Source organism: Gracilinanus agilis, chromosome 2, assembly GCF_016433145.1.
Source record: "Gracilinanus agilis isolate LMUSP501 chromosome 2, AgileGrace, whole genome shotgun sequence".
Classification (NCBI taxonomy): Eukaryota; Metazoa; Chordata; class Mammalia; order Didelphimorphia; family Didelphidae; genus Gracilinanus; species Gracilinanus agilis.
Window position 1 is genome coordinate 518,836,278 of NC_058131.1, and position 26,297 is coordinate 518,862,574.

The following is a 26,297-nucleotide window of genomic DNA, read 5'->3' on the forward strand; positions in this document are numbered from 1 at the left end:
CTTAATATCACTCCTATTTCTTTTCCCAATTTTTCTCCATCTTCTCTTATTTGAATTTTAAAATCATTTTTGTGCTCTTCCAGGAGATTTTTTTTGAGAATGTTGCCAACATACATTTTTCTTTGAGGCTTTGCATGCAGCTGTTTTGACCCTGTGGTCCTCTTCTGAGTTTGTGTTCTGAACTTTCCTATCACTATAGTAACTTTATTTGATCAGGTTCTTTTAAAATATATTTTTCAGCCTATTTATTGACTTTTAACTTCATGTTAAAGTTGAGGTCTGCTCCTAGGGTGGAGGAGGGGAGCATTGTCCCAAGATTTAGTTTTTTTTGTGCTGCTGTTTTAAGAGCTAATTCTGAAAATCTATATTTTTTCAGTTCTTTCAAGGTGGAATGATCTAAACAGAGGTATGGTCACTGCTCTCCTGGCTTGTGCTCTGAAGTATGAGAGACCATAAGCAGTCTTTTCCCCCTTGATCTGTAACCAGGATCCCCACCACTCTGTGCCCACATGCTCCAGAGTACTCTTCCTCATCTTTGGACTTTTTGAGCAATGCAATAGAGTTCTGAATCCACTGCTAGTAAAGTGTCCTCCATGGTTTCCTTCTGACCAATTATCTGGCCCCCTTACTCTCAGGTGGACTGAGAACTCCAGAGTTGCTGCTGCTGATTCAGTAGTTAATTTCAATTATCCAAATGCATTAATTTTTCTAGGTTTCTGTCAGCTTTTTTGTTTGCATGCTCCTCTGTACTCTCCTTTGGTTTTTTCACTAGCAATGCTATTCTTGCAAACACTATTCTATTAAAGATTCTTAATTACTAAGTCTTAGTAATTCCCTTTTGGTTTTAAGCTTCTGACTTTTGCCTTTTGGAAGATCATATTCCTTAGGAATTACTAAGTCTTAGTAATTCCCTTTTGGTTTTAAGCTTCTGACTTTTGCCTTTTGGAAGATCATATTCCAAGATTTCCTTTACTTTTAAATTAGATGCTATAGTATTTGTTGGAATATATAGGTAGTTCTTCCTTTACATGAATCTGCATTTTACAAATTTGACTCCCTATGTGATGCTCTGGCAGGTACATCAATAGTGGTTGCAGTGCTGGTATATTCTGAAGCCAGGAGTCCTCCACTCCAGGCACTGAATCCACTCTCACTGTAGAAGACCCAGGCACTGAAGCTGCTTTGGGGGTGGGCACAGAGTCTTGGAGGGTGAGGTCCATGGAACCATTGACTTGTGTTAAGTGAAAACTAGCTCTATCTGAGAAAGATGGACTTCTGTATATCCTTTCATATCATATCAACTTAAAATCCAACTTTTTAAAAAAAAAACAAACCCTACCTTCCATTTTAGAATCAATACTGTATTGGTTCTAAGGCAGAACAATGGTAAGGGCTAGGCAATGGGGGTTAAGTGAGTTGCTTAGAGTCACATAGCTAGGAAGTGTCTGAGGTCACATTTGAACCCAGGACCTCCTATCTATGGGCCTGGCTCTCAATTCACTGAGTCACCTATTTGCTCCCTCCAAATTCTTTTTTAAAGCTGAACCCATATAATCCTTTAAAACACCAAAAGGTAGCTAACATCACCTTTACTCCATTAACCACCATAGTTTTTTCACAGTAATGGAGGACAACTCCATGTTTACTTTTCAAACTGCCAAATTCTCTAAGTACTTTAGTGCTCATTGTTAGTCACCTTTTCCTTCTTTGAATCAAATATTTTCCAAATAGACTCAGATCATTCTATATACATTTAATTAAGCTCTGAGATGCGAGTCTACTTAATTATGTGCAAAAAGATTAGATTTTATTATATTCTGAAACAATTTCCTTCAGTTTTTACCTTTCCTGAGATGTAGAAACACTGATCTAAATTATCATGCAATAGGGATGGATAGCTTAAGTCCTTTTTACCTTTATCAATTTATAAGAGATCATGCAAAATGCAACAAAAAGAAAATATTTTCAGTTGATATAGAATAGGTTCTTAAATTTCTATGTATCATAGTGTGCTCTCCTGTAATTTGATCTTCAATCAAATACCCCATCGATTGAAAAAAAAAAAGTCACAGTATGAATGTCTAGGTATTATAAAGTTGGCAGATCACACAGGAAAATGTGAATTTTCCCTCCTCTATACCAAATTTTTACTTAAAAAGTTACCATAAAAAATGATATTATTACTTCTATCAGAACATTTTCGCCTAACCCTTTTTAAAATAGCAGGTAATGGAAAATCATTGTTGCTTTAACTGGTAGCAGGAAGGAATATGGAAGGCTCAAATTTCCATGACAGACAAATTGTCCCCAGTGTTGTGCAAGATTTTTTTTAAATCATAAAAAAATTGACATGCATATAATACACACAGTTAATATTTTTACATTTTAATGTTTCAATGTATAAAAAGACAATCTTTGAAAATTGAGTAAAAGATGGAAAAGTACTAACCTCTGCCCAGGCTTTGAGAACAGCTAAGATTTCCATAGCAGAAGCACTTTCATTGTATAATTGACTCAAGGCTTCTTTCCCAGCTTGTATTTTCATCAAAGATGACACAAGCAATTGATGAACCCTTCGGAGATCATTAAGATCACTTACAACTCCACTTGCTATCCAGGCACTGCAAACCTAGCAGTTTAAGAAGATATGTTTTATTTTTTTAAATTATAAATGATATAATGTATTTTTGGTGGTGTTTATTTAGATCTTAGGAACCTGTTCACTAAAAATAGTGTACTATACAAAATTGGAGGTGGTGTCGACACCAGAACCATAATTAATTGAAAATCATGACTTAAGAGCTGAAGAAAGCAAGGGAATGAATGTAGTGTTTGTAATGAAGAGTATTAAAAACTATAAAGGGAAAGTTTCTTAAGATCATTAATATGGGGGGAAACAATCAGATCTTCTAAAAGAGGGTAAATATATAAATGTCTAGATTAATATTTAAGAGAAATTTCTAATCTTGATGGAATATGCTCATTATTTAAGATTTTATTTAGTATAGCTCTCAGATTAAATATATTTAATCAAATATATATCAACAAATGTAATATTTAATAATTATTAATAATTATAATACAATTAAATATATATGATTAAATATGAACTTAATATATAAATAAACACACAAATAAATAAATGTATGTTTAGGTATATATTTAAAATATATATTAATATACATTAAATAAATATATTTAACAATTAAAATTTGGTAGGGGAAAAAACATTCAAATCATGTTGTCCAGTTGTTTCAGTTATGTCTGACTCTTTGGGGTTTTCTTAGCAAGGTGCCAGCTAGGTAGTGGAGTGTACAGAGTGCCAGACCTAGAGTCAGGAGACCTAAAGTCAAAGCTGACCTTAGAAACTTACTAATTTTAATCTTTGATAAGAAAACCCAGATGGGATCATGAAGAGTCAGACATGAGGAATAACAACAAAATGGCAAAAATCCTGGAGTGGTTTGCTATTTCCTTCTCCAGATCATTTTGCAGATGAGGAAAATGAGACAAACAGGGTTAAATTTCTTGCTTAGGGTCACATAGCTAGTAAGTTTCTGAGAAATGGATTTGTCACCTAGCTCGAATTATAAGTAATAGGAATTTGATCTCCTTAAAACTATATAGTTCTAAGTTTTTAATCAATTAAAAATCATTAATTATGACCTAATTTAGAAAAAAAATCCATGTATCTGCTCAAGAAATTATTTCCTAGTTTGTGCTTTTCATTTCTCTATTTCTCTCTAATTACTTAGTCATCTTTTGATCAATTAACTGCTAAGAGGAACCTTTGAAATAGAACCTCAATGAAGGGAAATAAAAAAAATCTTCACTTTAGGTATGAAACTTCAAATATCAACTTTATTTTATACAGATAAGGAAAATGAGGTTTAAATAGGGTAAATAATTTTGGTTAAGATCACATAGCCAGTAAGTGGCAGAAGCAAGATTTGAACATAGGTTCTGAATAAAAGTCCAATACTATTACTATACTGTGAAATAATCATTCAATTTTGTTGCTTCTATAAATTCTGATAATATCTGGCAAAGAGTTGAAACTAATGATCTAAATGTTTTTGGATGTTCTGTAGACTTAATTCATATATGCTATGACTCTAATTACTTCATATATATAATAAAGTTTGATATATAAGATTTTCTGACAGCTTCAATTTAAAATTAACTTCATTTAAACATTACAGTGATGGTTGTTTAAAACATGGAGACTGTAATCCCATCTGATAAGAATTCAAAGAGAGAAGTTCTGCCTTGAAAAAGTTTCTAATTTCAAAGTCTTTTGAAGCACTTACCTGACATGCTTTAGCAGTCACATTTGGTGGTGTATCTGAAGTAAAGGCTGGCCTAAGCGCTGCTCCCACCTGATAATAAGTCACACAAAATTTGCAAATATCAATTTACAAAGAGAAGAGGGCTTCTATTGGTTAAGCTCCATTAAAATGTTCATTATAAGAACATTTTAAAATAATTTCAGTCCCATCCTATCTTTTTCTCCTTAGCTGGATATAGTAACATTATCTACTGGAAAGAGTTGAAGAATGCTAACCAGGAGGTGAACTTCACTAGTCTCCCTAATTTCTAGTCATCAGTAGCTATCTCTGAATCATAGCAGGAAGTTTTCTTTGATGAATGTTGCTTGAGGATTTTGAGACAGGTTATAATCTTCCTAGGATTCTTGGTAGACAACTATAAATACAATTAGTTTCAAAGAAATCTAGATTAAAGATTCTATGGCAGAAACCTAAACTATCTTTTATGGTTTGAGTATTTTCATAAAGTCACAGACTTTTGTAAAAATAACACGTGACAAAGAACTTGAAGAAAGGGTAAATAGTCTCTTTACCAGTTAGGATAATTTACTAACTGTCTGGACATTTTGTGAATGAATTTATAACTAGATTATTTCACAAACCAAAAGGATAAAGCAGTGTTAACATATTAATTTAGTATTTAAAGTTATAAAAACTTTTTGTACACCAAAGAACAACATAAATTATGAAGCTTTACTAGCTAATTGATCTACTCAATTTCTTTTTCAGGCTTATAGTTATAGAAGCTCCATTTTATTATAACTAACCTTCCTGTAGTGATTAGGTTTTGTTATTTTAGCAGGCCATTCATCTTTACTTAAAAATTCATGATGATATTGCCACTTAGTTTTAGGGAACTGTGGATATTACCATGACAAAATTTATTCTAAACAAAGGTTATCTAACAGAAAAAGTCTTACATTGGCTTGATATTGTTCCAGAATCACATGACCTGGGAACTCTGGTTCTGGAATAGCTGCAAATTTCCGAACAACAACTAACAGTGTCTGAAGACCAGACAGACGGAGCTGGTCACTCTGGTCTGTAGCAGCCATAAAAGCCATTCGGATCAAGTCAGCAAGATGTAACACCAAAAAATCATCTGATACAAAAAGAAAACAAACATCTATTCAGTGGAAAAAAACTATGCTGTTTTGATACTTAATTTCTCATATATGAATACCTTCTTCTTGTTGTTTTGTGATAATACACATAGACACACACGCACACACCCTCTCTCTCAAACACCTCTTCACCTAATTTTTCTTTGGTTAAAGAAGGTAGAAATAGTATTTTTGGTTTGTTTTTCCCTAGAACTAAAATTTCACCACAAAGAAGATAGTGTTTTTTTTCAAACTGGAGATAACGAATATAATTAATTCTATACATACATAAAACTATTTACATGTGACCAGATAAATTCTGACCAAATATAGGTCCCATTAAAATCAAGCTACAATATTAACACTTTTGAAAAATAGCTATTAGTAAATCATGTAAAAAGTTACTTCTTAATACATTTCAGGTTTTTATCATGAGTTCCTAGTACATAAACATTTTTATTATAACTGTTTTAAGATAATTAATTTCTTTCATAATTCAATGCATTGATTTAATTTAAATTATTTTAATTTAAATTTATTAATTCAAGAAGGGAGCTATAGGCTTCATCAGAATACAAAAAGGCAGTCAGTACATCCATGACACAAAAAGGGTTAAGAACGAGAAAACTTGGAAAATGATCAGTGTTATGACTTTAAAAGTCAAAAGAACTCATTTCCAAAATGACAGTTTCAATGTATTCATTACAAGGCAGGGCTAACAGTCCTAATGGTTTTCTAATAGTTTTTTTTAATAGTTCTTGAATGTGGATTGGTCATTCTTCAATGAGAAGATGAATGAGAAGAGAGATCTGAGCACAAATCCTCTCTCTGCCACTTACTGTGTGACTTTAAATTCTCTAGGCTTCAGTTTCCTCAGTTGTAAAATAAGAAATTTGGATTAGATGGCCAACTTCTATTCTAGTTCTAAATCTATACTTTGCTCATTTGAAAATAAGCATTTTATATTTCATTTTCAGAAATACAGAAAAGAATGCTTACAAGGGACACAGTTATAAAAAGTTACCCTATCTAGCTTCAGAAATCATAAAAATAATTTTGTTCCTTGTACAGTACACTGGGCATTTACATCAACTTCCAGCATTATATAATCCATCCAAAAAATTTTCAGTTATAAAAAGATTACAGCTACTATTAAATTCTATTTAAAGCCAGATAATTTTGATATGAAGTCCTGTAATTAACTGGTAGTTTTGGAATAAATAAAACTGTCTTAAATCTTCATATTTACTATTGCTCTTGACATATAATAGGGGTCTAATAAATTTCATATTGATTTTTTAAAATTGTATTTTTTATTCGCAAAAAGTCACTTTTCACCAGAATCCTAAATCTCCAAATCCACAGAGAATGAATCAAAAACAAAACCCATTGCAAATATGTATAGTCAAATAAAATGAATTTTTGCACTGACCATGTGCAAAAAAAATTGTCTCATTTTTCACTTTGAGTCTTTCTCTTAGGAGATTGGTAGTATGTTCCATTATTAGTCCTTTGGAATCATGGTTTTTTGTTATTTATTTTGATCAGAGTTGCTAATTCTTTCAAAGTTGTGTGATTTTACCATAATATTGTCATCATATAAAATAATTCTCCTGGTTCTTTTTTATTTCACTCTGTATCAGTTCATACAAGTCTTCTGAGATTTCTCTGAAACTAACCCTTTAACATTTCTTAGAGCAAAAAATAGTATTCTACCACATTCATAATTATAACTCGTTAATTCTCCAATAAATGGTACCCTCTCAGATTCTCATTCTTTTTTTACCTCAGATAATATATAATACTTAAAAGTATTTTACTTTATCCTTAAACCTTGTCTTCTACTCTCAAATCAACCCTTCTTTTTCCCTCCTTTTTCCTTCCTGAAATGTATTTTTGTACCCAACTCTCTGTGTGCACATGTGCGTGTATATGTGTGTATGTTTTCATATATATATTCCTTCTTTTGACCAGGACAGATAAGAGTGAAGTTCAAGGTTCAGCTGCTCTCCACACCCTTTCCTCCTTATGTAAGGAAATATGATATCTATTTGTGGGTCCTTATTATGTGAGATAGATTTCCCTAACTTTTCTTTCTTTTCCTCCTCAAATGTTTTCCTTTTTCCATTTCTACTGTTCTCATAAGATCAAGATAAAGAAGGACCACTTCCAGGTTTTGTCTAATGAGACTGTGTGACAACAGAGGATGACAGGGTTCCCTTTGGTCACAGGTATCATCCCCCACATTAGAATGTGAGCAGTTTATCCTTGTTTACTACTTTATTTTTATTCATTTATGTGGAACCTTTTTGTCTTGCTCTTAATTCCTTTATTTGAATTCCAAAGTTTCTAAACACTCTGTTTTTGTTTTTTTAATTAGGAATGCTTGTAAGTTGACTACTTCAACTAATTAATCACTATTTATTAAGTGATCTCCAAGTGATAGGAACTGTGCTAAAACACTGGGGATACAAAAAGAGGCAAAAGACAATTCCTCTTTTCAAGAAGCTCACAATCTGACAAAGGAGACAATATGTAAACAAATCTATACAATGCTATATACAGAATAGGAAATAATCAAGAGGCAAGGCACTAGGATTAAGAGGAGCTAGGGAAGGCTTTAACATGAGATTTTAATTGAGACAAAGGAAGCCAGGAACATTAGTATTTACAGCAGGAGCAAGAGAGCATTTCAAAGCCTAGGGGACAGCCAGATAAAAAAGCCTGGAGCTAAGAGATAATGTGTTTTGTTCATAGTACAATCAGGAAGTCAATGTCATTATATTGGAGTATATTTTGTGGAGTAAGATATAAAAAGACTGGAAAGGCAGGAGGGAATAGGTTATGAAAGTCTTTGAATTCCAAACAGGGCATTTTGTATTTAAGTTGAAGGCAACAGGAAGCAACTGGAGTTTGATTGGGGGGGGAGACATTGGCATGTTTGTAGGAAGTAGGGAAGGAGTTGGTAGACATGGAAAGAATGAAAATAAGTAAAACCATGGGGATGACAGAGAAGGCAATCTGTTGAAGGAAGAAGGATGTAATGGAATCACCCGAACAAACAGTGAGTGAGCTTTCATAAGGTGAAAGGCCACTTTGTCAGATGAGATAGGAGTAAAGGAGGAAGGAAGAGAGAGTGGCAGAAGATATCTGAGTGAAAGCAGATGGGAAGAGGGAGCTCATGGTAAATGGCTTCAATTTTTTCTGTATAATATAGGGCAAAGTTCTTAGCTAGGATGGTGGTGGGATGGAGAACCATGAGAAATCTGAGGAAAGATGAAAAGGTCTGGAAGAATCTCTGTGTAGAATGAATAATGGAGATATAGTAGCAATAGTGATGGCTCTGTTGAGGTTGTGTAATATAAATCTGTAGATCCAGTCAGAATGGTTGTGTGATTTTCTCTATTTCACTAAAGATCCACTTTTGCTGAATAGTAAGACTATATCCTTTTGCCTTCCAGAATATTGTAAATCAATCTTCCTACTAATTTATGGTGGTATTTGCTAAAGTTTGTGAGCCTAACTGCTTCCTCAGCACTTGAATTTGTTATTTCTGGTTGCTTAAGTTATTTTCCATTGACCTGTAAGCTCTGAATTTTGCTTATAATGTCCCTGGGAGTTTTCATTTTGGGCTTTTTTTCAGGAGTTAACTTGAAAGGATGTTAGATTATTTTTATTTTCACTTTATCTTCTAGTTCTAAGACATGCAGGCTACTTTCAGACTCTCTCTCTCTCTCTCTCTCTCTCTCTCTCTCTCTGTCTCTTATGGCATTCAGGTAGTCTAAAGATTCTTAAATTTTTTTTCCTTGATCTCTTTTTCAGGTCAATTGTTTTATGAAACACTTTATATTTTCTTCTTCTTTTTTCAAGTTTTTTGACTTTAACTTAAAAAAACAACAAACAATAACTAACTCACCCTTGCTTCATCTCTTTCAGGATTTCTAGCCAAATTTGTGCCCAAACTGTGATTTCTTTGAGGCTTTGCTTATAGATGTTTGGGAGTCATTCTCTTCTTCTAGGTTTGTGCCTTTAGCATCCGTTACCAGAATAACTTTTTATATTGGGATTTTTTTTTGTTTGTTTGCTCATTCTTCTAGGTTACTTCCTGACTTCAGATGTGATCTTAGGGTTAGATTCTGTGTACTTCCAGAGGGAAGATCTGGGCCAGTTCTGTTGCTACTTTCCTGGGAGTACTGAGTGTTATTTTATTCCAGGGTCTCCGAGATAGGTCAGACTGGAAACATGCAAGCTTTCAGGGCCCTTAAAGTGCCAATCAAGGCCAAAGTCTGATTGTTGTCCATCTCATATGAGCTTTGCAAGTTCCTGATCTTGGTTTGAGTCTAAATCTAAGATTGCTATTGGACTCTGTAACTATCAATCATCCTATATCTATGTTTCAGGGTGAAAGAATTGTAGGCTCCTCTTTGATCTTAGTTTTCTGCTTTGATTATTCCTTTACAGGCTTCAGAGTGGGACAGAAATGGGAAGTGAGACTCTGCTCTGTTTCTGGGTTCAGTCACACACACAGCTCTTGCGTGTGGTTGCTTCCAAAGTTCCATTCTTCTCAGCATAAGGTCTAAGACTACTTTTTAAGCCCAAATACTCCTTATTATAGAAGCACAGGCTTCCTTTCTTGATCCATGTCCTAGAAATGGGTTGTGAACAGCAAAGCTGCCAGTGAGCATCTGTTCTTGCATCCTGCATTGATCAGATATTGGTCTAGAGTTTCCACTTGCCCTACTGCAGTGATGAGTGAACCTTTTATAACCTTTTCAAGACCACAAGCTGTGCCTGCCCCACCAAGACCGAGTCCCCTTCCCATCCACCCCACTGGGTCTATATTTGAAGCCTTTCTAGTTTGAAAGGATCTTTTTAACCTTCAACTTTGTTGGAACAGCCTTCAAGAATTCAGGGCTACCATATCTCATAATGAGGCTTTAGAAAATGTCTATTAGCAAAATGTTTATTTTTAATGCCTTTAAGTATCAGCTTTGAAAATCAGGCACTAAATTACACATAAAAAGAACACTTTATCCCTTCAAATATCATTTTAACAGTTTACTTGTTTGATACTCACTTCGTGAATCCCTTTCTTTCATTTCTTGAGCCAAAGTAATATCAAAGTGAGCAATGTCTGAATTCTCACACTGGTTAATTATTTTACAAACACACTCAGCAGCAAAAACTCTAGTAGACCATCGTGGATTTGCAATAGGCTGGTATTTCTCATCATTTTGGCAGGTTAGGACTGAAGCATCATCTCCTTTATCTACTTCATCCTCCTGAGTTGTATCCACAGAAGTGATAGTTGTAAAATCTATGTTTTTATTAGGAGAAAACAGGCACATTATAACTGATTCAAATCTATTTTAGAAGGTTACAAAAGTCTGAAAAATAAAACTAGAATAGCAATTTATTATAATTTATGCATCTTTTGGTAATGCAGAAGACATGTCTAGTTAGGCACAGAAATTACTATAATCACAAAAGATGTCATTTGCCAAAATAACTACAGTAGAGTTAAAGTGTGTGAAAGGCAGCATCTATGACATTTATAAATTAATAATGCCATTAGAAGGAACTGATTTTCTACTGCAATGATTATTACTATATGGCTGATGATTCTTTTAGAAAGACTCCCAAAGTTGTTTCAAAAGAAACTAAGAGAGTCAGAGTACATGAAAGGAAATTTACTTTTTTTTCCTGTAAATATATTATCTGTCAATATTTACTTTTGTCCCATTAGTTCCCTGTAGGCGAAAACTCTTTTTCGTTTTTATTTGTATCCATAGGCCTTGGCACAAAGCCTGGCACAACTTAATAAATGCTTGTTGACTTTACTCATCTTAATAGCAAAAATGTCACAAAGAATAAAATCCAATTTAAAGAACTGAAAAGTAACTAAAGGCTAAGAGAAAAGTCATATTATAGCTTCAATAAGACAGTATAGAATATTGTAGAATGTTGACCCTCTATGTTGGTTGGTTTCATTTACGGGTAGGCTCACTGAGTGAGAGGATGAGGGAAATCCAGAGATGACTGATGCAAAAACAAAAAGCATCAATAAAACATAAAAAAAGGCAGCGAGGGGCAGCTGGGTAGCTCAGTGGATTGAGAGTCAGGCCTAGAGACGGGAGGTCCTAGGTTCAAATCCGGCCTCAGACACTTCCCAGCTGTGTGACCCTGGGCAAGTCACTTGACCCCCATTGCCCACCCTTACCAATCTTCCACCTATGAGACAATACACAGAAGTTAAAGGTTTAAACAACAACAACAACAACAAAAAAAAAGGGCAGCGAGACAGAGAAAACTGAGGTTTAGATGAGTAAGAAAAAAATAAAGATAATTATAGCTGACATTTATATAGTTTCTTTAGCACTTTAAATATAGTATCCCATTTAAGATGGGGACATCAGAAATAAATACATTAATTTTTTGGGAAGGGATATTTGAATTTGTCAAAAAAATAAAACTGTAGCTTCCTTTAACTGGATGGTATCTTTTCTCTATTTTTTCCCCACAAAAATTGCTTTATTAATCTCTGTACCATAACCTGAATAAGCAAACATTAAAAACTGAATAATTAATATTCATCAAATAAAATGATAAAAATATATAAAAATGTGTTTTATTTGGAATTATATGAGAAAAGTTATTAAGCTTTTCAAACATTTTGACCCACAGATCCCACTAAATAGTCCTTTTATTCCAAAGTGGTTCTTGATAGATTGAGAACCCACCAAATATGTCAGATCTATAGAAAAAATGTTTTTGTTTTAAAAGCTCTAATAGGTGGCCAAGAAATGAAGAATGACTGAAAAAAATTCTGGCTTACAGGGGAATTTAGGTGGCTTAATGGATGGAGAGCCAGGCATGGAGACCAGAGGTCCTGGGTTCAAATCTGCCTGCACATACTTCCTAACTGTATGACCCTAGACAAGTCACGTATCCCCAAATGTCTAGCTCTTATTGCTCTTCTGTCTTGGAAAGGATACAGAGTATTTAGTAACATTTTATGGATGTTGCCAATGTTTTACATTAGGAAATCTTACATTTTCAGAAAGAATCTACTTTAACCCTACAGATATTAAATTTATTTTTATTATTGAAATGAGAATGTATTAACACTCACCAGTTGATGAAGCAAGGACATCTTTACAAAGTTTTAGCCAAAAAGAAAGTTTTCCCACTGCCATTGATGTAATCATATGGCTTAAGGTCTCTCTGATATCTTGGCACAGCCTCTGATCAGACTCTTTGTCTAGTAAGTTCAGCAGTGCCCCTTCAAGGCCCACTTCCCGGATATTAGCATCTGATAAGAAGAAAATCCATGATCTGAGTAACACAGAAAACAAAACTGCTATATCAGAAGCACACATTCAGTTATCCAATTATTATTTATATAAATCTTGGCAAAATAAAGTGTTCAATTACTGTGGCTCACTTATCACCCTTATCACTGGGGGTTAATTTTAGCTTGTTGGGGATATTTGGGGCTGGACAAAGATACTACTGAGCAACTTTGGAGTACTTTTTTTTAAAACATTTATTAATATTCATTTTTAACATGGTTACATGATTTATGCTCCTACTTTCCCCTTCATCCCCCGCACTCCCCCCACCCATTGCTGATGCACATTTCCACTGGTTTTAACATGTGTCATTGATCAAGACCTATTTCCAAATTGTTGTTAGTTGCATTGGTATGGTAGTTTTGAGTCTACATCCCCAATCATGTCCTCCTCAGCCCATGCATTCAAGCAGTTGTTTTTCTTCTATGTTTCCTCTCCTGCAGTTCTTCCTCTGAGTGTGGGTAGCATTCTTTACTATAAGTTCCTCAGAACTGTCCTGTGTCATTGCATTGCTGCTAGTACAGAAGTCCATTACATTCAATTTTACCATAGCATATCAGTCTCTGTGTACAATGTTCTTCTGGCTCTGCTCCTTTCGCTCTGCATTAGTTCCTGGAGGTCTTTCCAATTCACATGGAATTCCTCCAGTTTATTATTCCTTTGAGCACAATAGTATTCCATCACCAGCATATACCACAATTTGTTCAGCCATTCCCCAATTGAAGGGCATACCCTCCTTTTCCAGTTCTTTGCCACCATGAAAAGCACAGCTATAAATATTTTCGTACAAGTCTGTTTATTTATGATCTCTTCGGGGTACAAACCCAACAATAGTATGGCTGGATCAAAGGGCAGGCATTTTTTTTATAGCCCTTTGAGCATAGTTTCAAATTGCCAGCCAGTATGGTTGGATCAGTTCACAACTCCACCAGCAATTCTGGAGTACTTTTATTGAGGAATGCCTTTTTTTATATATTAAAAAGTTTTCCATTAGTTGTTTCTTATTTTATATTGGATATTCTTTTCAATAAACATTTATTTAAAAAATATTCATACATTTTATTTTTATATTGCCATATTTCCCCCAGTATTCTTCTAGTTCACCCAATAAACCAATCCATATAACAATAAATATTTAAAAAAAGCAGAAATAAAACTAAAAAACTGATCAAAACATTAAAAAAGCTTGAAAATAAATGCAACGTTCCATACCCATAGGTCTCTCACCTCTGCAGAGGAGTAATGAACTTCTCATATCTCTTCTTTGGGATTATGCTTATCTGTAATTTTTATTATTCTTTGGCTATTGTTCTTTCAATTTTTATTATTGTAGTATCATGTATATTATTTAGTTGACTGCTTACTTTATTCAACACTAGTTCATTTAAGTCTTTTTATGGCCTCTCTGTATTCATCATGTTACATGGCATTCACTTACTACCATTTGTTTGACTATCCCCCAATTTAAGGATATCTATTTTTTGTAGACATTTTGGTTTTCTTGTCTGTATAAATATCGGACTAGCTATTTATTTATTTTTAATTAAAAAAAAACCAGTTCCTAGTTTTGTCTATCAATTCAGTGGTTTGTTTTATTTTGAAAATGTTATTTTCAATTTGTTGATTTAAAATTTCTTTTTAAAATTTGAAAACCCAGGGGCAGCTGGGTGGCTCAGTAGATTGAGAGCCAGGCCTAGAGACGGGAGGTCCTAGGTTCAAATCTGGCCTCAGACACTTCCTAGCTGTGTGAACCTGGGCAAGTCACTTGACCCCCATTACCTAGCCCTTACCACTCTTCTTCCTTGGAGCCAATACACAGTATTAACTCCAAGACGGAAGGTAAGGGTTAAAAAAAAAATAAAAAATTTGAATACTCAATTCATTCATCTTTCTTTTTTTGATTGAAGTATTTTAGAGATACAAAATTTCCCCTAAGGACTGATTTAGTTGTATCCATAAGTGTTGGCATACTGTCTCATTATGATTATTTTCTTCAATGATTTTCCCCCCATTATTTCTATTAATTCCTTTCTATTTCCATTTTGTATATGCTAGAGATTTACCATCACAAATTTTCCTTCTAATTTCTCCTTTCTTTATCCCCTCCCTTTTCTTTCCAAAATAGAAGAAGGTAATGAGGAATTTGCCTAACACCTATGACTTATAAAAGACATCTGTTTTTAAGACACTGTTACCACTCTTCACTTCTACTTGTCTAGGACTTGACCACAGATTTAAAAAGACCACCTCTTTTTCTTACCTTTTAACCTTCCCTTCATTTTCCTCACCACCAGGGTACAGTTTATTTTGCTTATTACAGTTCCCTCCTCTAGTCTGAACTTCCTCATGACATCCTCCACCTTCTCCCTTTCTCTACTTATTTCTCTATTCAGTTTAATGAATTTCTGTACCATGCTCTTTGTGAATGTAAATATGTTCTATCTTCTTTTATCAGGTTTAGATGAAAGTAAAGGTTAATGAGATGACTTACTTTCCTCCATGTTGGTATATTTTTTATCTCATTCATCTCTATTATATGATACTGAATTCTCTCCCTTCCACCTGGCATAGTTTCTTTATGATTCTTGAAGACTTTATATCTCTGAGAGGGCAAATGTTTATTCTCCCCTTATTAGCAGTGAGGAATTCATCATCACATAAGCCTTTCTAAGAGATCAAAAGTTTATATATTTCTCTCTCTCTCTCTTGTATTTATATTTCAAAGTGTCTGGCCTTTTTGTCAGGAATACTTGGACATATACATTTTCATTAAATATTGATTTCACCCCTTTGAGATTATACTTAATTTTACTGGTTAAGTTATTTTTGGTTATACATTTTCATCTTCTAGCATGCTGAATACCAAGCTCTCCTCTCCTAAAAAATGGCAGCTGCCAAGTCTTGTGAGGTATTGATTGTGGTTTCTAAGAATTTTAAGTACTAACTTGATGGCTGTTTGGAATACTCTTGCTTTGACCTATGAGGTATCTGAGGGTTTTCAGGAGGAGGTAAGAGAAAAGTTTCTTACTATGGTCTAATTAATGGTGATGGTGATATTGGGGCAGGGGGAAGGGCATAGTATAAGTTCTCAGGTTTTCTGAAAAGTAGAGCTCGTCTTCTGGGAAGCCCATAATTAACTAAGGAGTAGAAATCTTAATTATTCTTTACTGGGATGGAGAAAGAAGGACAACAAATCTTTTAGTCATCTGGTCAGTATGGGGTGGGGGAAAGAAAGTAGATGTGGGGATCCATTTACTTGGGTTGGGTACTGGTAATAGAAAGTTAGAAATAATATTTTTTGGGGGCCAGTTAAATCCTAATGGTTCTGAATAGGCTCCACAGCTGTGGTTATATGTGGGGTCAGGAATAGGTCAAATGAGGTGCTGGGTTTAGGAATTCAGATACCCCTGGCTCAAGTGAGCTTTCTAGGCTGTGCCTACACAGGCCTCTAGCATAAGGGAATCCTCTCCTGGGAGTACCCAGAGTTTCCCTACTGACATGTTTTATACAACTGGGCTCACAAAGCCATACCTCCTCCTAATTTAAGTGCAGGTGTTGATAGGCTAAACCCTTGTCTGGATACCTAGCAAAGGCTTATGGGCCAACCAAAAACATTAGGGAAAACAACCTCTTTATGAGTTTACATACTCAGAATAACATGTAAAAAAAAAAAAGGGAAATCAGTTCAATGTAAAGCTTCATTGCAAGCAACTGGGAGATACTTTGATATCTGATGGTCTTGCATCAATATGTAAAATGGAAAAGAGATGGCAAAGGAACTTAAAAAACTATCATTCCTTAACATGAAAAGGCAGAAGGATAAGAGGTGATACATAGTTATAGTGGAGTGAGAAATTAAATGTGTTATTCTCAAGGTAATAGTTATTAATATATCCAAAATGAATATGTCTAGGACCCCAGTAAAATTAATCTCTCCTAGGATTGCCTCAACTCATCTAGAATACAAAGGTCTCTTAAATACCTGAGTGAGACAGAAACAATTTACGTCTTTACTATACAATAGAAAGTATTTTGGGGATTGTGGAATGTATCCTTCAAGTTGATACTTTAAGATGTTAATAAATTTGTGCTTTCTGTCAGTTTCTGTAAACCTTACCCCATGTACCACATATCTATCTGCATTCTGCATTAATATGCAGATTAGAACCTCTAACCAAACCCTAACCAGAGTGTTCCAACAGAATCTGTGTGGTTATGTAAATTAGAACCTGACAAGAGAGTGTTCCAACAGAATGCTGTTGGGAGTTGGAGAGGGGGTTCCAACAGAGTAGGTAGCAGGTCATGAATGTGAGGGATTTTTTCCCCCAGGTTTTTCTTTCTTTCTCTCTCCATAAACAACTGCATTGTGATTGACAGCTTCCCAGTATCTTGAATAGTGGCTACACTGCCACTGCACACAGTTACTGTTCACTGTGCCAGGGCAGGTGACTCAAGGTAGAGGGTAGTAGACTCTGAAATTCCAGGCTATAGGCCAAAATGGATTCATAGACATTTGTAGTCATAAGCTTCTTCAGGTGATTTCTTTCATTATTTTTCTCTTCTATGTCTTTTTTTTCCCAAGACATATGGTAGAATTTGTATGTTATTTCTTAATTGTTGAAAGAATCTGAGTAAAGCTAAATCTCTTATTTACTGCTCAGTCATATAGTTGTCATTTTTATGCAGATTACTGAGAAATCTATACATTTAGTACTAATTTCTATTTATAAAGTCAATCTTAAAATAAATACAGTTAAGTTTTCCCATTTCTAGGCTAAAACAATAACTAATTCTTTTAACTGATAATCATCACATAATATCAACGATCTCGACTAATTTATTCTCTTCTAGATATTCTTTAGCTTATCAACATTTTCTTTAGAAAATAATATTCAACATGTGATCTGACAAGTACAGCAAAACTATTATCTCCCCAGTCTGGGAACTTATAAGCTTCTCTTAATATAGCTTTAAGAACACATTGGTTCTGTATTTCCAAATATTTGACGGATATTTTCCAGGTAGTATCTTGATAGTAACTCAAATTTAAAATGTCCAAAAGGGATCTATCTCTTTAAACTCCCTCCACTGAAAAATTTCTACTTTCTGTTGTATTTAACTAAATTAGAAACCTCAAATCCTTATTTTTTTGTTCTAATTTTTCTTCTGCCTATATCCAGTTGTTAAGTCTAACTGATTCTCTATTCATATCTCTTACAGGTACTATTTTTTCTCTATTGGCAATGCTATTCCCTTAGTTCAGGCCTCATAATACATTATAGTATTCTAATGGTCACTCTGCTTCCAGGTTCTCCCCACTCCAGACTTTATAGAATGCTGAGATACTCATGAGGCAGAGGTCTGATCTTTTTTTTTTTTTTGCTCAAAAACTTTAAGCAACTCACTATTGCCTTGAGGTAAAACAAAGTTTTAGTCTAGTATTTAGGAACTTCCACAGTCTGGTTCCAATCTACTTTTCTATTTCTCTTTTATACTATCCCTCTTTATTCTCTATATGGTCTCCAAATTGGACTACTAATTGTTCCATGAATTAAATATGTCATTTTCTATCTCTCTGTATTCACAAAGGATATCTTCCATGCTTAAAACATACTACCTTCTCATTGCTGCCTTTCAAAATTCTTATTTCCAGTCAAAGCTCAATTCAGTTGCCATTTTCTCAAGACAGCCACCCTGACATCAGAACTCAAATGGTTATTGTAATCTTCAAATATTCCAAGAATATTGTGTGAATTATCCATGTATTCAAATCTTATATTTATAATCACATTAATTATATTTATTGATCTTAAGTTTTATTTCCTGTAAAATTTAAGCTCCTTGAGAGTAGGAATTATTTTAGTTGTTTAAAACCTACCATGATGCCTTATACACAGTAAGGGCTTTAGAAATGTTTGCTGAAGGACAGAACTTCTAGAGGTTAAAAGGAATATGGGTATTGTCCTCGACTTGCTTTGCTGTCACTGTAGAAACTGTCTGTGCTATATGTTAATATTAATTTCTATAATACTTTGATCTAAGATTTTGTATATTCATGAAAGGATAGGAAAATGTGCTTTATTATTTTATTCAAGGATATATTCAATAATTCTAGGAATTTTGTCAGTGAGTTGACACTGACAAATGAAATTGAAATTTAATGAAATATAAATTGAAAATTAAATGAAATATAAAACACTATCAATAGTATACTGTCTGAAAAGACAGAAGTCGCAGTAAGATTTTATAGTTAGGCAAAAGTATATTCCTTTCTGGATAAAAGTAGTCTACTTAGTATGGGTCATAGAAGGATTATCTAATAACTTTTGTGTTTGGTTGTAAAAGAATCTATACTAGAAACACAAATGAGCAGTCAGGATTAAGTAAATTCAAGTTGGAATGTAGGCTTTGATTAAAAAATGAAATTACAATGTTATATGTTAAACTTTTGTATTAAAAATTGTTATTGGTGTTCTAATGCATTATAGTTTTGATATGAGCAAATGTGGGAAGGTTAGTAAAAAGTCTGTGACATTTTAAGAATCATGAACGCAATTTGAAAATCATAGCATAGCACAAAAACCTAAAGTCTTGATTATTTTCATGCTGTCATCTTTAATTTATCTGCAATTCAATTCACTCATATTATTGCTTGAAAATAGAGTATATATTTTAAAAATAACTTAAGAACCAATAAAACTGTTTTCTAATTCAACCCCAAAATCTTTAAATGACTTAAAAAAAAGGTCTTACATCATTTACATATCTGTTAGATGTTCCTAATGGAGACTTTTATAGGAATTGCTTCTTATGATTGTTTTATAGGCTACTAACTATAAACTAATTTGTTAAAAAGCATTTAATCATGTCTAGATAATTTAAAACTAGGAAAAATGTGCATTTAAGATTATGGAGAATACTCACTCAGTAAGGTATTACTTGGGAAATAGACATTACCTGGAATTAAGTCTTCTCTGCTGTCTTTAGCAAGAATAACAGCATGTTCTGAAACTTCAGCTGCCTCCCTTTGCACAATCTGACGTAAACAAGCTAGAACTGCTCTTCTCAGTAACAAGTAGGAGCTACAGAGATTCACCTAAAAAAAATCCAATACACAAAGAATAAGTAAGCTTAAATTCTTGAAGGTACTACTAAAGTCTGTATAAGTATTATGTTTAATTCTCACTTTGACTTCAACAAAGTCTACCTGTAAAATACAATCCTAATTTTCATATTATTTATAATTTTTGGAAGCAGCTTTGGAAATTTTGTATACAATATAAGTATATAATATTCAGAATATTAAAACTACAATTTGGAGAGGCAGAACAAATTCAAGTGAATGAAAGTTTAAAATAGCAAAGAACTCACATGACTAATAGTTAGAAAAAAAGAGGTAAGAAAAATTATTTGCTGTTTATATAGTAGCCATATTATTTTTGTTCTTGTCCTATATATATAATGTTTACCTGCCCTTATATTTGTTTATCCCAATATTGTCTATATATTTTTTAGAAAAACTCTAATAGACAAGCCCATTTCTGTTTAAGGCGCTTTGTATATGTCTAATACATATTATTCAGAAATGAGCAATTAATTTAAAAACAGATGTTAAGTTAGTGTGATGTAAACGCATTTTCAAAGAAAAGCAGAGGCATTTTTATATCAAAACCACAATAAGTCTATATTTTTTCAAAGAGGAAAAGGTCAGGTATTTAGATAACAACAACTTAGCAACTAGCTTCCAAATATTTTCACTTCAACATCATAAATGAATTTCTCTTCTTTATCATGCAAGACAATGTGAGCATTATTAATGGACCTAGTAAATAACAAAGAATAATTTCAATACATTTTAATTTACCAATTCTAATTCCAAGATTTCCAGTAATAGAAATAAATTTTAATTTGGGTGATTCCATGAGTGGATGGAACAGAGTAAAAAGAGTAATACTTACGAAATTTACTTTAATATAACCAGAGTACTCATAGATTAAAAACAGTTAAAATGTCCCTTTGAATAATGGTTCCCAAAGTAAAATTTAGGAACTGTTAGCATAATTCTTGCAGAGTACCTCAAAGACTGCTGTTGGGCTAAAGATGGAAAATAGGAATAGAGTGGGTAAATTAGTTGTTGAGAATATCGGACTTTGTGAAAGGGAAAAAAAAAATTAGAGAGTAAGTATTTTTGGGGAAAAAACTGCTTCAGATTGGTAGAGGTATGAGGCATGGAATTATTGGCTCTTAGACTCAAAAAGAGAGAAATTAATTGTAAAGAATATTTACAGGGGAGATCAGTAAAATGAAAGCATTTCTTCAAAATTATCAGAAGTGAACTAATAGAATAAATATGAGCCAGTAATCCACAAGAGTGAATTATCTCTTGCAGAAAAATCTTGAACTAATACCATGCCAATCACCTATATTGAATATGTCAAGGATAGGAATTCATGAGCTAATGAAAATGTTAAAACACAAATGGAACAACTCTTCTCAGGCCCAGGATTATTTATATACTTAAGAAAATATATTTTAAACTTTAAGATGATTTCAAATCATTACTGGCAAGTTATTTTAACTAGAATTTTTAAGCGTATAAGCAAGACCAACACAGTGCTTATTTAAGCTGGTCACACATTTTCCCAGTAAGGACATGCTTAAAATGACTGCCAACTAATCAGAAAAGAACACCCCAAATCAGGATGCCACATGATGCAAATCAGGCGGCTTCATATTGCTATGTCATTCTCTAGCATTTAAAGTGGGAGTAAGAAGAAAAGAGGCTAAGGCAAACAAAGCAAGCAAAATACATAAATTAAACTACAACCCCATTTCCTTTTTGCAATGAATACAGAAAGTCAAACTGATGCAAAATAAAATAGATAAAAAGAGCAAGTATACCAGCTAGACAAAGTTGGAAAGGGTTTCTTTAGGGTGCCATGAAACAAACATCATAGAGCATGCTACACATATATTGCATTTTGCATTAACAATTAGTTGAACAAAGAGATGCCAATAAAAACAAGAACAATTACAACAAAAACCCAACACAGACAACACTTCAAATTTTCCAAAAACTAGGAGTCAAGGGTCAGGGACCTACCAACACAGAATTATCCAACAAGATCTCCTGCACAAAAACAAATGACAAACTGGTCATGACAAAACCAAAAGATAAACACCAGGATGATGTTGACAGTAGAGTACAAATATTGTTGAACGTCATTCAGATTTACTTAGCCACATCTCAAAAATATCCCACAAATTATTTATTCAGATTTCATCATATTAAAAGGTAAAAGATCTTGAAAATGTTCAACTAAGTAGAAACTTGAATAATGCTAAATAAATCTACCAAATTAGTAGGAAAACATAGAAGAACTATGTATTTGCAAAATTTTATTTTCTGGATTAAGTCTCACTATCCAAAACAGATCAAACAAATTTCTGTTGCACTGTTGCAGTATGAATGTGCCAGAATATCTAGCAAATGATATATAAATACACATTTATTTATTTATTTGTTTGTTTGTTTGTTTGTTTGTTTGCTTAAACCCTTATTTCTGCCTTAGAATCAATACTATGTATTGGTCCCAAGGTAGAAGAGCAGTAAGGGCTAGGCAATGGGGGTTAAGTGACTTGCCCAGGGTCACACAGCTAGGAAGTGTCTGAGGCCAGATTTGAACTTAGGACATCCTGTCTCTAGGCTTGGCTCTCAATCCATTGAGCCACCCAGCTGCCCCTTCTAGCAAATGATATTTAATGGTTTGTATAATCAAGAGTTAATTATAGATTTATTACAATTAAAAGCAGAATTTTAAAATTCTAGTAGCTACTAGAATACTCTACTAGCTAGGAGAGCTAGGTAAAATTCAGGATGGAGGTTAAATATTATCCACTTAGAAGGATATTTTTTCCCTCACAGTGAATGGAATGTATTCTGCATATATAGTTAAACACAAATTAAATATAAAAAACGTAAAAATACTTCACAGAATCACAGACTTTCAAAGTTAGAAGGGACTTCAATGGCTGCCTAGTCCCTCCTGTACTCCCAAGAGGACCACCACTTTGACATAGTAAGTGAGCCATTTCATGAAGACTTATAAAGAAGAAAGAAAACTCACTATCTCCCAAGGCAGCACATTTTACTTTTTGGACATCTCTAACTGCTGGAAGTTTTTCTGACATCAAATCTAAATTTTCACCTCTGTAATTTCCACTCATTGCTTCTAGTTCTGCCTGTTAGGAAACAAGTGGGACAAGTATAATCTCTCTTTCACATGACAAAAATAAAACCTGAAACTAATGCCCTTCAACAAGAAAGTAATTTATTCTAGTTGATATCACTAATATTTTTGTTATATCACAAACACAACTTGAAAATTAGAAATTCTACTATCAATCATGACTCAATTGAAAACCACAATAACAAACTAAAGAATAATCTTTAAGAATACTTAATATAATTAAAAGCCAATTTTGTAGTAAAATATTTTGGACATAATTTCTAAAAATGTAAAAAAAAGACTGAATTTTAAAGAAAAAGAAGAAATGTAATTGAGCATTTAAACTTTCAACTTATGGCAAAAATTTGGCCATGTCAGGTAGTCTATCTTTTTTTAGTATATCTTTTCTCTATCTGGAAAAGGTCAAGGAAGAATAAGAGTGTAAACTCACTAATGACAAATATTGCAGTTTATTTGTCCATTTTATATAACACTTTTGCATACAGATATACAAACTAAATGTTAAAATAACTGGGATTGATTGGTCCTTGTTTACCAAAATACTTGGTCTAACTATGCATTTCTGAATTGCCTCCACTATGCAAAGGAATTCAAGTGGCAAATTTAAAAGGATATTATAATAGTTCATAAACTCAACCCATTTCAATTAAATAAAGATTTTTATTAAGCACCTGCTATGTGTAAGATACTGTGAGAGGCTGTTAGTATACAAAAACAAAATTCTGAAACATAATATCTAAGAAGCCTGAGGAATTAGTGTAAATTCTCTGTTGTGGAGAGGAAGAGAGAACTAACAATGAGGGGAATTAGGAAAGTTCTTCTAAAGAATAGAGTCCATTTCCAGTAATCCAGTGAAAAGAAATGGAAGTGAAACACAGAATGTTAAGACTGGCAAATAGGCCATTTTAGCTGGGGCAGAAAATATATGTAAAGGTGTCATATAACTGTCTGAAAAAGGCAGGATAGAACTATATCATAAATGCATTAAATATTAGGCCTTACATTTTATATTTTATCCTAGAGGCTACAAGGAACTACTAGCTGTTCTTGAATTGAAGAGTGACACCTGTGCTTTCATAAGGCTATTCTGGCCACCATTTGGAGTAAAAGCTGGAGAGAAGTCTGAAACAGAGTCAGCAGGAATTTCTTGTAATAGTATAGGAGATAAGCCTGAACTACAAGTATATCCAAGTAGGAAGAGTATAATGACAATATATGGAGAAGAGATTACATAAAGTAGGAGACTTTTGTTGTCTACAGTGTCAAAAACTGCAAAAATATCAAGAAGAATATGGACTAAGAAAAAGTTATTATATTAAGCAATTAAGAGATTGTTAATAACCTTTAGGAGAGCAATCACAGATGAACAGTGGTCAAAAGTATGAATGGTAGGAATGGAGAAGTGAGTGATTGGTCAGAATGAGGACCCACTGAGAGCAGATGGCCTGATTTAAGAGCGTTTCGATTTGAAAGAGTGGAATGATGTAGATAATATCTTGATATGGTGGCAGGGTGAAAAGAAAGTTTTTTTGCTTATTTAAGGATAGGTGAGATAAGAGTGTGTTTGTGGAGTGCAGGGAAGAAGCTAAAAAATAAGAACAAAGATGAAAGAAAGGGGGTGATGGGTAAGTTCCTGGAGAAGATGAGAAAGAACAGGTTTGGTCTAGACAAAGAATAGAGCTACTTCATCACTAGAGACTGACTCAGAAGAGAAAGGACTAGATGATAAAGAAGGGTTTTGAACTGTAAAATGGGAGATGAAGTTGTCAGTAATTGATAAAGTGATGGACTCTATTTTTAAAGTAAGAGGCAAAGAACTCTGCTGAAAGGGAAATATAGGAAGTTTGAGGCAATAAAGGTTTGAAATATCCACTATGAAGAGTATAATGAGTCAATCAAGGACTAATAAAAGGGCTGCCCTGAAACATTTAAGGCCCAGTTGATAATAGATGATGTAAACTTTTAGTGCATCTAGGCAGCATGATTTCCTCTAATGGAGTTTAGCAGCTTAAAAGTAGGAGTAAAAAAAAAAAAAAAGCAAATCAGAGGGTAATTTAGAGTTGGAGTTTGGAAAGAAAAGAAGGAAGAAGTTTTTATCATGCTTTTAAAGTAAAGAATGGCAGTATTCCTAACCAATGTCCAAATAAAATAAAATCTAAATAAGGAGAAAAAGTATAGTCAGCATGAAAACAATCTGGAAATGCTAACGATGACTGTTGATCAATACTCTTCTAAGGCTGGGGTTTGTAAATGGTTTTTCAAATGTGAAAAGAAAGAACAGTTCTATGTCTATGGAGACTCTTCAAGTAAAAAATAAAGTCCTATTTGCATATGATTAGTTTTTTCAAGTTAAATTTAGCTGAAGCAATAAAAAATCTGACTTTTTAAATACAGATTGCTCCCAAACTTAAACCAGAGTTCTACCTGAATGTTTTATCATAATATCTAGGTAATCCTATATCAGTAAAGCACAAGCTATATTTTATCTAAGTGGAAAATATTTTAAATATGGGTTTAATTACTGATTCTAAGTCAGTAGGATGAACCTGTCTAAGTCTTAGACAGATTTATCAACATAAGGTAATGATTTGCTTTGGTCACAGCAACTTACAAAGAGGTAACAACTAAGGCAGAAAGGAGCTGTGATCTCTGTTGGTAGAGGAGATGCCCATGTCAGTAATATTTCTAGTTGCTGAAATATAAGCAGTGTTATAAAAACTGATGTAAGAAGAAATGAACGAAATTGAAATGTCATAAACAATGAGAGCAATTAGCAAAATTCAGAGAAGTAATTTGTTTTGTGGGAAGTAGGCCATATTTTTAGTTTTGACTAGAGTCCAAATTAAACTCAATATCAAAACCTGAAGTCAGGGAACAAGGTTCTAGCACCAGCAGTAAATAGTATTGAGATATTGGATAAATTACTTTTACTTCCTCTTTTACTTTATCAGTAAAATGAAAGTCCTGAACCAGATAGATGGATTCTAAGGGTCCTTACAGTTTTAAAATTCTGTGTTTTACTTTGAACTTCAAATTCACAGATTTGTTAAAGAATATACTTCTTATTCTGAGGTAAATCCAAATTAAGTTTGGTTATTTGACAAGTTTTCTTGTAATAATTTTTTTTAACATGAAATCAAAATCCAAAGCAAATTAGGATATGAATAATACCCAATACCTTTTTTTATTCCTTTAAAGAATAGTACTATCTGATTATTCCCTATGTATTATTGTAACAGATACGCTATCAAAGCATACTCAGAA

General features: G+C 33.4%; 1 protein-coding gene across 1 annotated transcript in view; it reads right to left on the reverse strand.

Moving 5' to 3' along the window:
• HEATR5A (HEAT repeat containing 5A) overlaps nucleotides 1–26,297 on the reverse strand; it is a 169,100-nt gene that overhangs the window by 43,447 nt on the left and 99,356 nt on the right. The window contains exons 21-26 of the mRNA XM_044665059.1: nucleotides 19,741–19,879; nucleotides 12,564–12,743; nucleotides 10,509–10,748; nucleotides 5,249–5,430; nucleotides 4,311–4,379; nucleotides 2,450–2,629 (exon numbers count right to left, since the gene is read on the reverse strand). Coding sequence (XP_044520994.1) covers nucleotides 2,450–2,629; nucleotides 4,311–4,379; nucleotides 5,249–5,430; nucleotides 10,509–10,748; nucleotides 12,564–12,743; nucleotides 19,741–19,879 — 990 coding nt within the window. The remainder of the gene's footprint in view (nucleotides 1–2,449; nucleotides 2,630–4,310; nucleotides 4,380–5,248; nucleotides 5,431–10,508; nucleotides 10,749–12,563; nucleotides 12,744–19,740; nucleotides 19,880–26,297) is intronic.